Genomic DNA, 12,777 nt, shown 5'->3' with positions numbered 1-12,777 from the left:
TTTTAACTGAGGAATTTCTGCTGTCTTCAGAACAAGACTGGTGTTTCTACTCCTCACCCCCAACATCCGCCAACCCATGCAATTATTATTTTTCTCTTTACTTGGCTTTTTTTTGTGTGTGTGGCAGCGGAAAATAAGTTTTATAACAACTGAAGGGCAGGAAAAGTCCCTACTTACTGAGATGAAATAGAGACTTCCTGGCAGCGACCACTGATCAGCTACTCTTCCTAAGACTTGAACGACTATTTTGATATTTCCTGACTTCAGGGCTGCTGTCTCTTCTCTTTGGTTGCGGCAGAAGCAAGAGACAAGGGAAAGAGTGGGAAGACAGCATTTTTATGATTTATTACTTGTTACCTTCTACATAATGCAAAGCTATAGTGAACATTCTTATGCGTACAGTTTTATGTACTTGTATACATACATTTAGGTTAACTTCCCAGAAGTAGAATAACACAGTTTGGAAAATACATTTATTTTTCATTTTGAGAAATAATCTTTTAAAAAATGAAAAATCAAAATCAATTCTATATTTTGTACTGATGAGACTGATGAATTAAATTTATTTTTCCAGGTCCTCGTCCAAATACAACTACAGTGCCAAGTTCAACAGGTCCGGTACCTCTTTATCCTGTCTACATAGCTAGAGCTCAATAAGGTGACGGGTGAAAAATGATAGCCTGTGCTAATTTTGCATTTTTAATTATCAATGAAGCTGAATTTTTTAATCTACTTTCACTGATTTTTGGACCTCTGTTCATTTTTTCTGTGTGGTTTCAGAAGTATTTTCTTGTTAACTTATCAGAACTCATTGTAAGTTAAAGCCCTTTTAACATGAAGTGGAATTTTCTTTTAGGTTTTTTTGTCTTATTTTACTAGTCACTTGTATAAAATTGTAAGATTTTATACTATTGAATATAGATTGCTTTATAACTTTTAATTACAAAATAGTATCTAACATACATTTGTAAGATTTGTCCTTATTTATTGAAATGAAATGGAGGTTTTCTGGCAGGGACAGGAACTGATCAGCTACTCTTCCTAAGACTTAAGAGACTATTCTGATATGGTGGAAGGAATTGTCTTCCTGACTTCAGAGCTACTGTCTCTATCTTCTTTTCTTTGGTTGCAGCAGAAGCAAGAACAAGAGAAAGAGTAGGAAGACAGGATTTTTATAATTTATTATTTGTTACCTTCTACATAATACACAGCTATATGGTGAACATTCTTATGCATACAATTTTATGTACTTATATAAATGTATATTTAGGTTAACTTCCCAGAAGTAGAATAACAGAATTGGGAAAATACATTTATTTTTAATTTTGAGAAATAATTTTTTAAAAACTGAAAAACCAAAATCAATTCTATAATTTTGTACTGATGAGACTGATGAATTAAATTTATTTTTCCAGGTCCTCGTCCAAATACAACTACAGTGCCAAGTTCGACAGGTTGAGTACCTCTTTATCTTATCTACTTGCTGCTGCTGCTGCTGCTGCTAAGTCGCTTCAGTCATGTCCAACTCTGTGCGACCCCATAGGCAGCAGCCCACCAGGCTCCCCCATCCCTGGGATTCTCCAGGCAAAAACACTGGAGTGGGTTGCCATTTCCTTTTCCAATGCATGAAGGTGAAAAGTGAAAGTGAAGTTGCTCAGTCGTGTCTGACTCTTAGCGACGCCATGGACTAAAGTCTACCAGGCTCCTCTGTCCATGGGATTTTCCAGGCAAGAGTACTGGAGTGGGGTGCCATCGCCTATCTACATAATTAGAACTTAATAAGGCGATGGGGAAAATGATATCCTGTGCTAATTTTGCTTTTTAAATTATCAATGAAGCTGAATTTTTATCTACTTTCACTCATTCTTGCACCTCTGTTCATTTACCTATGTGGTTTCAGAAGTAATTATCTTGTTGACTTATCAGAACTCATTATATGCATTAAAACCCTTTTAACATGAAGTGGAATTTTCTTCTAGTTTTTTTCTTTGCCTTATTTTTACTAATCACTTGTATAAAATTGTAAGATTTTATACTATTGAATATAGATTGCTTTTTATAGCTTTTAATTACAAAAGTAGTATCTAACATACATTTGTAAGATTTGCCCTTATTTATTGAAATGAAATGGAGGTTTTCTGGCAGGGACAGGAACTGATCAGTTACTCTTGCCTAAGAATTGAGAGACTACTTTGATGTGGTGGAAGGAATTGTCTTCCTGACTTCAGGGCTGCTGTCTTTGGCGTCTCTTCGTTTCAGCAGAAGCAAGAGACAAGAACAGTAGGAACAGCATTAGCCTGGGCAGACCTCACTCAGGGTCCTAGTGTGGCTTGGCTCACAAGTAACATCGTTTCTATAGGTTCCAGTTTCCGGTTGTTTAATGACTTGAAACAAATGTCACTTACTGCCTCTTGTTTGTTTTTTTCCTTCTGCCCTAACATTTTGAGGAAGTGAGAGGCATTATTCATGTTAACATGGTAACTGGAACATCATTTTATAATTCCTATAAACCTGGTACCCTCGCTGAGTTGACTCATTGAGTACCTTGGTGAGTGCTGTGAAGTTTTGTGGGGAAAGAGATTTTTTTTTTTTGGTGGATGATATATAAAGATTGCGTATATTTACTCATTGACCCACCAATGTTTAATCACCTGTTCCTAATGGGAATAGGCACTGTGGTGACTATATTGATATGCTCTTTTGAAAGAGTTGACTGTAAGCATTTCATAAAGCATTTATAAAACACTGATCCAGTTTAGTGTTTAAACGAAGACAGACTTGTGAGGGCAGGTTTATAAAGAAGATAAATTACAAAGACCTTTTTTAAAATATAAAAATCAAAATTCCTCATGAGAGGACATGAGTTAGAATTTTTATCATCAGAACATGAGTTTTTATCATCAGTTAGAAAAAGACTATGAAAAGGATCATTAGTGAAATGTAATGGCATAAAGTAGATATGACTGTGTGTGTGTGTGCTCAGTCGCGTCTGACTCTGTGACCCCGTTAACTGTAGCCTGCCAGGCTCATCTCTCCATGGAATTTTCCAGGCAAGAATACCGAAGTGGATTGGCATTTCCTTCTCAAGGGCATCTTCCAGACCCAGGGACACCCGCATCTCTTTCGTCTCTTTCATTAGCAGATAGGTTCTTTACCACTGTGCCACCTGGGAATCTTATGCCCTTCCAGGGACGCGTGATTATGTGATTATGTGTGTATGAAAAAATGTGGGCAAAATATGAGGTGAAAAAGAAACAATACAAAATCTGTAGCATGATACTATGCGGATGGTATTTTTAAAACATTATGTATGTATTCTGAATAGATGATCTTTGTGATTTATTATTTCTTAATTTCTAAGATTTCCATTATGTAATACAAAGCTATAGTAAACATTTGTATGTATACATTCTTATGTACTTATGTTAATATACATTTTGGTTAACTTTCCAGAAGTAGAATAGCATAGTTTGGAAAGGATGTATGTTTTTCATTCCAAGAAGTCATTCATTTTGTGAAATAATCTTAAAGAGTGAAACATCAAAATTAAATCTATAATTTTGTATTGATGAAATGAATGAATTAAATCCAATCAATTTTTCCAGGTCTTCGTCCAGCTACAACTGCAACATCAAGCCATACAGGTTCAGTACCTCTTTATCTTACTAACATTGGTTAGAATTTAATAAGGTGATGAGTGAAAATGATGTAATATACTAATTTACATTTTTAAATTATCAGTAAAGCTGAATTTTTTATCTGCTGTCGTGTATTTTGGTACTTTGTTCATTTTTCTATGAAGTTTCTGAAATCTTTTTTTGGTCAATTTATTATTTAAGCTCTTTTAACATAAAGTGGAATTTTCTTCTAGGTTTTTTCTTTGCCTTATTTTACTAGTCAGTTTTCTTTTAAGATTTTATTCTATTTCCTATAGATTGCTTTCTGCAGCTTTTAATTATATACGTAGATACTAATAGGAAAAATGAAAGTTGAAAGTTAGTCACACCATCGTGTCCACTCTGTGCAGCCCCATGGACTGTAGCCCACCAGGCTCATCCGTCTGTGGAATTCTCCAGGCAAGAGTACTGGAGTCGGTTGCCATTACCTTCTCCAGGGGATCTTTCCAACCCATGGATCAAATCCGGGTCTCTTGCATTCCAGGCGGATTCTTTACCATCTGAGCTAATTGCAAACGTTGCAAAAGCATACAGAGTAAAAGATTAGTTCTCCACCTCTTTCTCTGATCTATTATCTAAGCTAATATCTTTAGAGTTTAGGGTGTCTTTTTAATCTATTTCTACACATCAGCATTCTTATTTCTATACATATTTTAGCATTTTTTTCTTTTTTATCCAAAAATGTCATTATGCTGTTCATATTTTTCTGAAATTTGCACTTTTTCCATTTGAACTGGAGCTGTAGTTAGATTTATTCCCATCTTTTTAAATGATGATTTTAACATGTACCATATTTCACTCAACTATTATCTCAGTGGTAATTTATGAGTGCAGAATTTTTACATTAATAGGAAGTTGGATGCATTGATGTTTTCCCTAATGACTATGAGTGTTGTGTCTCTCTTAAAAAAAGTTTCAGATCTTCTCCATGCTAAATTTTATAAATTTTCCACAATGTAACTGTGTGGTTGCGTTAGATCACTGATCATCTCACATTCTTTATGCCCTGGGAAATGAGATTGCGCTCCTCCTCATTCCACCGACCTTCATCCAGTTGTAGGGAATATGCTGTGCACAGGCCTGTACTATAATTAACAGGGCCTCTTTGAAAAATAAAAATGATTTTCTCATCACCCCCAGATGAAGGGCTGGGAGCAGTAAAAAGTACATTGTGGAAAGACATGTTGAAAACAAGATGTTGAAGTACTGATGTGAGAGATGGAAAACCATAGTGACTGTTCCCGTAACCAGAGCCTTGAGGGAGTTGCTGAGAAAGGGCGTCACTAGCTAAACAAAGTCGTCAAAGGCCTGAAGGTTTGAAACTGAGGACTGTGCATTGTTTATCTTTATCTGGGATCTGAGATTGTAAAGAACAGATATCTCTAGAGCATATCTGCAGAAGGAAGTAGAAGTTAAAAATAAAAGGCATTCGAGGATTAGGATCTGGGCTTTTGCCTGCGAAGGGCATCAGCCCCCTGATCCCCACTTTATGTCTGAGTCTTATTCTTCCGTATTCTTCTGCGGCACCACTCGCTCAGGTCAGTTCGTTGTTGGGCTGGTCCCGACACCAATGAGAAGCGCACCATTTGTTGAGTAAGTCGTCTCCTTTCCAGCTGTGAAAGGCTGGTCCCGACACCAATGAGAAGCGCACCATTTGTTGAGTAAGTCGTCTCCTTTCCAGCTGTGAAAGTGCCAGTTTTCATCACACGTTAAATTCATGCGTGATCTGGTCTTTCTGTTCCCTTGAATTCTGCCCATTCCTGCGCCAGCACCAAATCGATGTTTTGATTACAGCACAATGATACGTTTAATATCTGGCAGTACATTTCCTTTTCAGATGCTCAGGCTACTCTCTGTGTTAATTTTTCTAGACAAACTTCTGTTTTATTTTGCTGACATTTTTAACTAGTTTAATTGTACATTTCAGTGGCATTAAGTATATTCACATTTTTGTGCAGCCATTACTACCATCTATCTCCAAATGCTTTTCATCATCTCAAAATGAAACATTATACCTATGAAACAGTAACTCCCTTCTCCTTCCTCTAGCCCTGCTAAGCATTGCCTGTGTCTATGAGTTTCACTGTTCGAGGTGCCTCACAGAGTTGGAATCACTTCTGGTTTATTTCACTTCACATAATGTTTTCAAGGTTCATCCACCTTGTAACATGTATCAGAACTGTATTACTTTTGTAACTTAATAATATTCTATTATATAAACCACATTTCCTTAATTCTTTCATTTGTTGAAATCTTGGTTTGTTTCCGCCTGTTGGATATTCTGAATAACGCTGCTCTGAACATTGGCATTCAAGTATCTGAGTCCCTATTTTTAATTTGGTGGTTATGTACCTAGGAATAAATTGCTGGGTTATATAGTAGTCTTATGTTTATTTTTTTTGAGGAACAGCCATAAAGTCTTCCACAGCAGCTGACTATTTTATGTTCCCTCCAGTGATGCATAAAAGTTCTGATTTCTCCATCTTTTTGCCAGCACGTGTTATTTCCTGTTTTTTTTATACAATCCATACAAGTATATGAGAAGCAGTATCTCACTGTGGTTTTCTTTCCATTTCTACAATTCTTAGTGATTGATTATCTCTTCATGTGCATATTGTTGGTCTTTTCTGTATCTTCTCTGGAGAAATGTCTGTTCAAGTCCTTTGCCCAATTTTGAAATGGATCTTTTTTCAATTTTTAAAAGCTCATAATATATGTTGAAGGTTAGTCCCTTATCAGATATATAATGCAGTTGTTCCCTCCCATTCTGTGGACTGCTCTCTCTCTGATGACAGTGTCCCTTTTTAAACATCAGTGTTTGGTTTTGATGAAACCCGGTGTGTTTGGGCTTTTGGTGTCACATCTGAGAAATCACTGCCAGACCCCACATCCTGAAGCTGTCCTCCGTGTTCTCTAAGAGTTTCATAATTTTAGCTCTTAAGTTCGTGGTTCATTTTTGTTCCTTTCTTCTTTTCCTCTCTTCACTTGTGCTCTGATGACTACATTTAGTGTTATGTTGGGTTCCTTACTCTTTCCTATGGGTGTATCTATGATAGAGTTTTGTTTCATGATTCTCGTGAGATTTACAAATATCCAACATATGGTTATTTTAGTTGCTAAACTCTTAATTTCGAACTAATTCTAACAACGCTGAATTTTTACTCCATCCCATCATGTTTAATGTTTGTCCCATCATATTTTTGTTTTGCTCATCTTTTAACTATTTATGGCGGATATAGATGATTTTACTGTAGCAGGGCTAGTACTGGCTGACTCGATGGTAGAGCTGGGGAAACAGGCTGTTGGCCTCAGAGCAGGTGTCAGCCTTCTGGTCTATAGGGCTGTGGCCTGGAGGGTCCTGGCGAGCTGGTCATATCCTGACGTAGCTGACTATAGTGTCAGGGTGTCCTGGAGCTGTTGCTGTCCTGCTGCTGGATGGGGTCTGACCTTTGGGAAGCTGGCTGAGGGGCTGAGAGTTGCTGGAGCTGGTATCAGGCTGCAGTTGGTGGGGCTGCTGCCCATGGGGTTCCAGGACTCGTGCTGGCCCACTGCTGAGGAAAGCCAGGGACTAGGGTCTGACTGCAGCGTACTGGGTCAGGTCCTGGACCGTCTGGAGGGCAAGGATGGGTCCCGGAGGATACAAGATGACACTTCCCTGCTTGTGGGTGGTGTTGTGTTACCATCCCAATAACTGCTCAGTCTGCAGTGTTGAGACCATTGTGCCCACCTTCCTGGGGGGAAGGTTGATATCACAGTCCTGGTGCTAATAAGATAGAGTGAGGATTTCAAAATGATGCTTGCCAGCACCAGAGTCTTTGTGGTATGAGTTCCTAACAGTGGCTACTGCCAGCCTCTGGTCCCCAGAGTGAGTCCTCGCTGTCCTATGCCTCTCCAAGATCAGCAAGTAGATCTAAGCCGAGATCTTTGCAAGTTGCTGCTTTGGCCCTGGGTCTCAAGAGTATATGACATTTTATTTGCACCCTTCAGAGTGGAGTCTCTATTTCCTAAAACTCCCTGGACCTCCCAAAAGTATGCCATGCTGGCCTTCAAAGCCAACATTCTGGGGTGAGGGGTGCTTGTCCCGGTGCAGGACCCCCAGGCTGGGGAATCCCATGTGAAACTCAGACCCCTCCTTCCGTGGGGAGAGCTTCTGCAATTGTAATGGTCGCCAAGTTTGTGGGTCAGCTCCCCAGAGTCACAGTTACTGTTTATACTATGTCTCTGGTCCTCTTTCCTGTCTCACATTGGTTCTTTCTTTATATCTTTCGTTGTAAAGATCATTTATGCTAGTTTTCAGGTCATTTTCATCCATTTGTTGTTCAGTTGCTAAGTCGTGCCTGACTCTTTGCAGCCCCATGGACAGCAGGATGCGAGGCTTCCCAGTCCTTCACCGTCTCCTGGAGCTTGCTCAAATTCATGTCCGTTGAGTCGGTGGTGCTATCCAACTGTCTCCTCCTCTGTTGCCCACTTCTCCTCCTGCCCTCGGTCTTTCCCAGCATCAGGGTCTTTCCCAATGAGTCAGCTCTTCACATCAGGTGGCCAGAGTATTGGACCTTCATCTTCAACATCAGTCCTTCCAGCAAATATTCAGGGTTTGTTTCCTTTAGGACTGACTGGTCTGCTCTCCTTGCAATCTAAGGGATGCTCAAGAGTCTTACCACAATTCAAAAACATCAACTCATAGGTGCTCAACCTTTTGGGGGCTTCTCTGTTGGCTCAGACTGTAAAGAATCTGCCTGCTGGAGACTAACACCTTCAACTTTCACGTCATGACCTTCTTTGTGGTCAACTCTCACATCCATACAGGACTACTGGCAAAGTTTTGACTATACAGACCTTTTTGGCAAAGTGATATCTCTGCTTTTTAATATACTGCCTAGGTTTGTCATACCTTTCCTTCCAAGGAGCAAGCATTTTTAATTTCATGGCTGCAAGCACTATCTGCACTGATTTTGGAGCCCAAGAAAATAAAATCTTCCACTGTTTTCCCATCTATTTGCCATGAAGAGATGAGACCAGATGCCTTGATCTTAGTTTTTTGAATGTTGAGTTTTAAACCAGCTTTTCCACTCTCCTCTTTCACACTTATCAAGAGGCTCTTTAGTTCCTCTTCACTTTCTGCCATTAGAGTGGTATCATCTGCACATCTGAGGGTGTTGATATTTCTCCCAGAAATCTTGATTACAGCTTGTGATTCATCCAGCCAGACATTTCTCATGATGTACTCTGCATAGAAATTAAATAAACAGTGTGATGAGTCTTTTTATTCTATTGCCTTCCTCTATTTCTTTGCATTGTTTACTTATGAAAACTTTCTTATCTTTCCTTGCTATTCTCTGAAACTCTGCATTCAGATGGGTGTATCTTTCCATTTCTCCTTTGTCTTTTGCTTCTCTTCTTTTCTCAACTATTTGTAAAGCCTCCTCAGACAATGACTTTGCCTTCTTGCATTTCTTTTGCTTTGGGATGATTTTGGTCACCACCTCCTGTGCAATGTTTGGAACCTCCTTCCATACCTCTTCAGAACTCTATATACCAGATCTAATCTCTTTAATAAAAAATGACAGGATGATCTCGGGTTCGTTTCCAAGGCAAACCATTCAACATCATGGTAATCCAAGTCTATGCCCCAACCACTAATGCTGAAGAAGCTGAACAACACCAAAAAAAATTTTTTTTAAAACACAGATTGGAATGCAAAAAATTCCTTGATTGGAATGCAAAAGTAGGAAGCCAAAAGATACCTAGAGTAAAAGGCAAGTTTAGCCTTGGAGTACAAAATGAAGCAAGGCAAAGGCTAACAGAGTTTTGTCAAGAGAACACACTGCTCATAGCAAACACCCTCTTCCAACAACACAAGAAAGGATTCTACACATGGACATCACCAGGTGGTCAATACTGAAATCAGGCTTCCCTGGTGGCACAGCTGGTAAAGAATCTGCCTGCAATGCGGGAGACCTGGGCTCGATCCCTGTGTCATGAAGATCCCCTGAGAAGGGAATGGCAACACACTCCAGTGTTCTTGACTGGAGAATCCCAAGGACAGAGGAGCCTGGTGGGCTGTAGTCCATGGGACTGCAGAGTCGGACACAACTGAGCAACTAGCACACATCCAGTTTCCCAAGATTCATTTTTAAAAGACTGTCCTTTCACCATCAAATTTCCTTAGTACCCTTGTGAGCTGTCATTTGACCGTAAAAGTGAAAGTTTATTTCTGGGGTCTCTGTTTTTTTTTTTTTTTTTTTTTCAATTGAAATATAGCTATTTTACAGTATTATATTATTTTCAGGTGTACAACATAGTGATTTTTTTATTTTTAAAGCTCATACTCCATTTAAAGTTATTCCAAAATAATAGCCATATTTCCTTGTGCTGTACAATATATCTTGCTGTGTCTGGGCTCTGCATTCTGTTGTATTGGTCCGTGTGTTTTTCCTCTGTGATTATACAGTTTGTTTTGATTATTGTAGTTTTTTAAGTAAATTCTGAAATTAGAAAAAGTGAGTCTTTTCAACTTTGCATTTCCTTATCGGGAGATTTTCTTGTCTATTCTACTCCCTTGAGATTCCATATGAATTACAGGTTTAATTTGTCTCTTTATGAAAAACGCATTTTCAGTATGGTCAAAGGGTTGCATTTAATCTGTATATTGGTTTGTATGGTATTAACATGTTTAGAATATTGTCTTCCAATCCATGAATGCAGGATTTGCGTTCATATTTTTATGTCTTCTTCAATTTCTTTAAGCAATGCTTTGTAGTTCAGTGTGCAAGTCTTTCACCTCTTAGGTTACTTTTATCCCTCTTGTATTTTATCCTTCTTGATGCTACTTTATTGGGTTTTTTTTTAATTTTATTTTTGATTGTTGTAGCTCAGCTGGCAAAGAATCTGCCTGCAATGTAGGAGACCTGGGTTCAATCCCTTGGTTGGGAAGATACCCTGGAGAAGGGAAAAGCTACCCACTTCAGTATTCTGGCCTAGAGAATTCCATGGGCTGTGTAGTCCATGGGGTCGCAAAAAGTTGGGAACGACTAAGTGACTCACACTTTCACTTTTAGATTGTCCATTGGTAGTGTATAGAAATGCAACTGATTTTTATTTGTTGATTTTGTAGCTTCCAGCTTTGTTGAATTAATTTTTCTAATAGGTTTGTGTGTATTTGTGCATTTGTATGTATGTATAATCTTTAGAGTTTTCCACTTAAAAGATTATTTAATGTGGAACAAGATCATCTTATTTCTTCTTCCCCAGTTTGGATGCTTTTTATTGCTTTTTCTTGCCTAATTGCTCTGATTAGGCAAGAAAAAGAGATTAAAATATCATTTTATATTGATAGAAATGGCAAACGTGGGCATCCTGTATTGTGACTTAAGGAAAAAAAATCAATCTTTTACTACTGAGTATGGGTCTTCCCAGATGGCTCACAGGTAAAGAATGCAGGAGACACAGGTTTAATCCCTGGGTTGGGAAGATCCCCTGGAATAGGAAATGGCAACCCACTCCAGTATTCTTTCCTGGGAAATTCCATGAACAGAGGAGCCTGGCGGGCAACAGTCTGCGGAGTCTCAAAGAGTCAGACACGACTGAGTGAGCACAAAAGCACTATTGAGTACGTTGTTAGCTACAGGTTTTTCATAAATGGTCTTTATTGTGTTGAATTTCATTCTATTGCAGATAAACTTTTAAATGATATTTAAGCCATCTTACATCTTTTAATTTTAAGTGAAATCACATTAAATTCATAGCTAATTTTGGCATTATAGTAATGATAAATTTGCTTTCTGTACCACATAATATTATCCTAGGAAATGTTGATGGATAGGAAGAAGAATGCTTTGACATTGAACATAAATTTATGATTTTATAACACTAGCTTTAAAGAGAAGCATTAATATAATTCATGCAGGGGAAAATGAAATTAGGGATTTAATTTAGAAACAAATCAAACCCCTTAAATTTATAGATCTTTTAACCTTTATAATTTTCTTCTTCTACCTTTTTTCTTATACCAATTTTTTCTTCTTTTTTCAGCATATGTCTCTCCAACTGTTGACTTAGAGCCTGAATATTTTGAGGACTTCGGTATTATTTTGGTTATAAATAACCTTGCATTGTGAAACCCTAGTGTTCTACATGAAACTATTTCAATGATCTGTAATTAGAGAAGAAACATCGTGTCACATATTGGTGGTTATTGACATACATTATTATTTTAATAGTGCAAATCCCGTGACCAACGTAAGTAGCGTTATGTGTAGACATGTAGATAACACAGTTTTCAAGATGTGTCCCAATTTAGGATTTCCAATGGGATGATGTAACTTTCTTAAATGCTATGGTCATGTGTACATTAAAATGTATTGCTTGCCATTTGATAGAGTTATTTTGTGATGGAGATTTGTAGATAGATTTTCTTTCTGTTGCTATGTTGTATACACAAGCCTCATGGACAAGTGAAATACTTTTTCTACAACAGGCAGGAGTTGCCCACTATATCTTTTCTCACATAACTCACATAATTCTTAAACAATATATGTTTAAGAGCTTGGTGAATTATAGTGGTGACAGTTAAATGAAATATAAATATTTCTTGATAAGAAAATGAAGAGAAATAGCTATTATTTTTCTTTACGTTAGACTAGTTTAGTCAGGTTAATCTTTTTATAAACTGCAGTTGAGGCTTGTTACATTTTCCCCTCTGAAAACTGTGGCCAGACTGCCACTGCCACTCTGCAGGGCTGTCTTCAAAGGCTACTCTTGCTGCTGTTCAGTCACTCAGTCGTGTTTGACTTTTTGCAACCCCCTGGACTGCAGCACGCAGGCTTCCCTGTCCATCACCAACTCCCAGAGTTTGCTCAGACTCACGTCCATTGAGTCAGTGATGCTATCCAAGTGTCTCATCCTCTGTCGTCCCGTTCTCTTCCTGCCTTCAACCTTTCCCAGCTCCAGGGTCTTTTCCAAGGAGTTGGCTCTTTTCATCAGGTGGCCAAAGTATCAGAACTTCAGCTTCAGCATCAGTCCTTCCAATGTATAATCAGTGTTGGTTTCCTTTGGGATTGACTGGTTGGAACTCCTTGCTCTCTAAGGGACTCTCAAGAGT

General features: G+C 38.4%; 1 protein-coding gene across 1 annotated transcript in view; it reads left to right on the top strand.

Moving 5' to 3' along the window:
• Positions 1–12,504, top strand: part of LOC113906940 (membrane cofactor protein-like) — a 54,259-nt gene extending 41,755 nt beyond the window's left edge. Inside the window, exons 8-11 of the mRNA XM_027565760.1 lie at positions 575–613; positions 1,416–1,454; positions 3,606–3,644; positions 11,709–12,504. Coding sequence (XP_027421561.1) covers positions 575–613; positions 1,416–1,454; positions 3,606–3,644; positions 11,709–11,794 — 203 coding nt within the window. The 3' untranslated portion in view covers positions 11,795–12,504. The remainder of the gene's footprint in view (positions 1–574; positions 614–1,415; positions 1,455–3,605; positions 3,645–11,708) is intronic.
• Positions 12,505–12,777: the final 273 nt, after the last annotated feature.

Source organism: Bos indicus x Bos taurus, chromosome 16 (assembly GCF_003369695.1).
Source record: "Bos indicus x Bos taurus breed Angus x Brahman F1 hybrid chromosome 16, Bos_hybrid_MaternalHap_v2.0, whole genome shotgun sequence".
Taxonomy (NCBI): Eukaryota; Metazoa; Chordata; class Mammalia; order Artiodactyla; family Bovidae; genus Bos; species Bos indicus x Bos taurus.
Note: the sequence above shows the minus strand (reverse complement) of the source record. Positions and strands in the feature narration are given on the sequence as shown.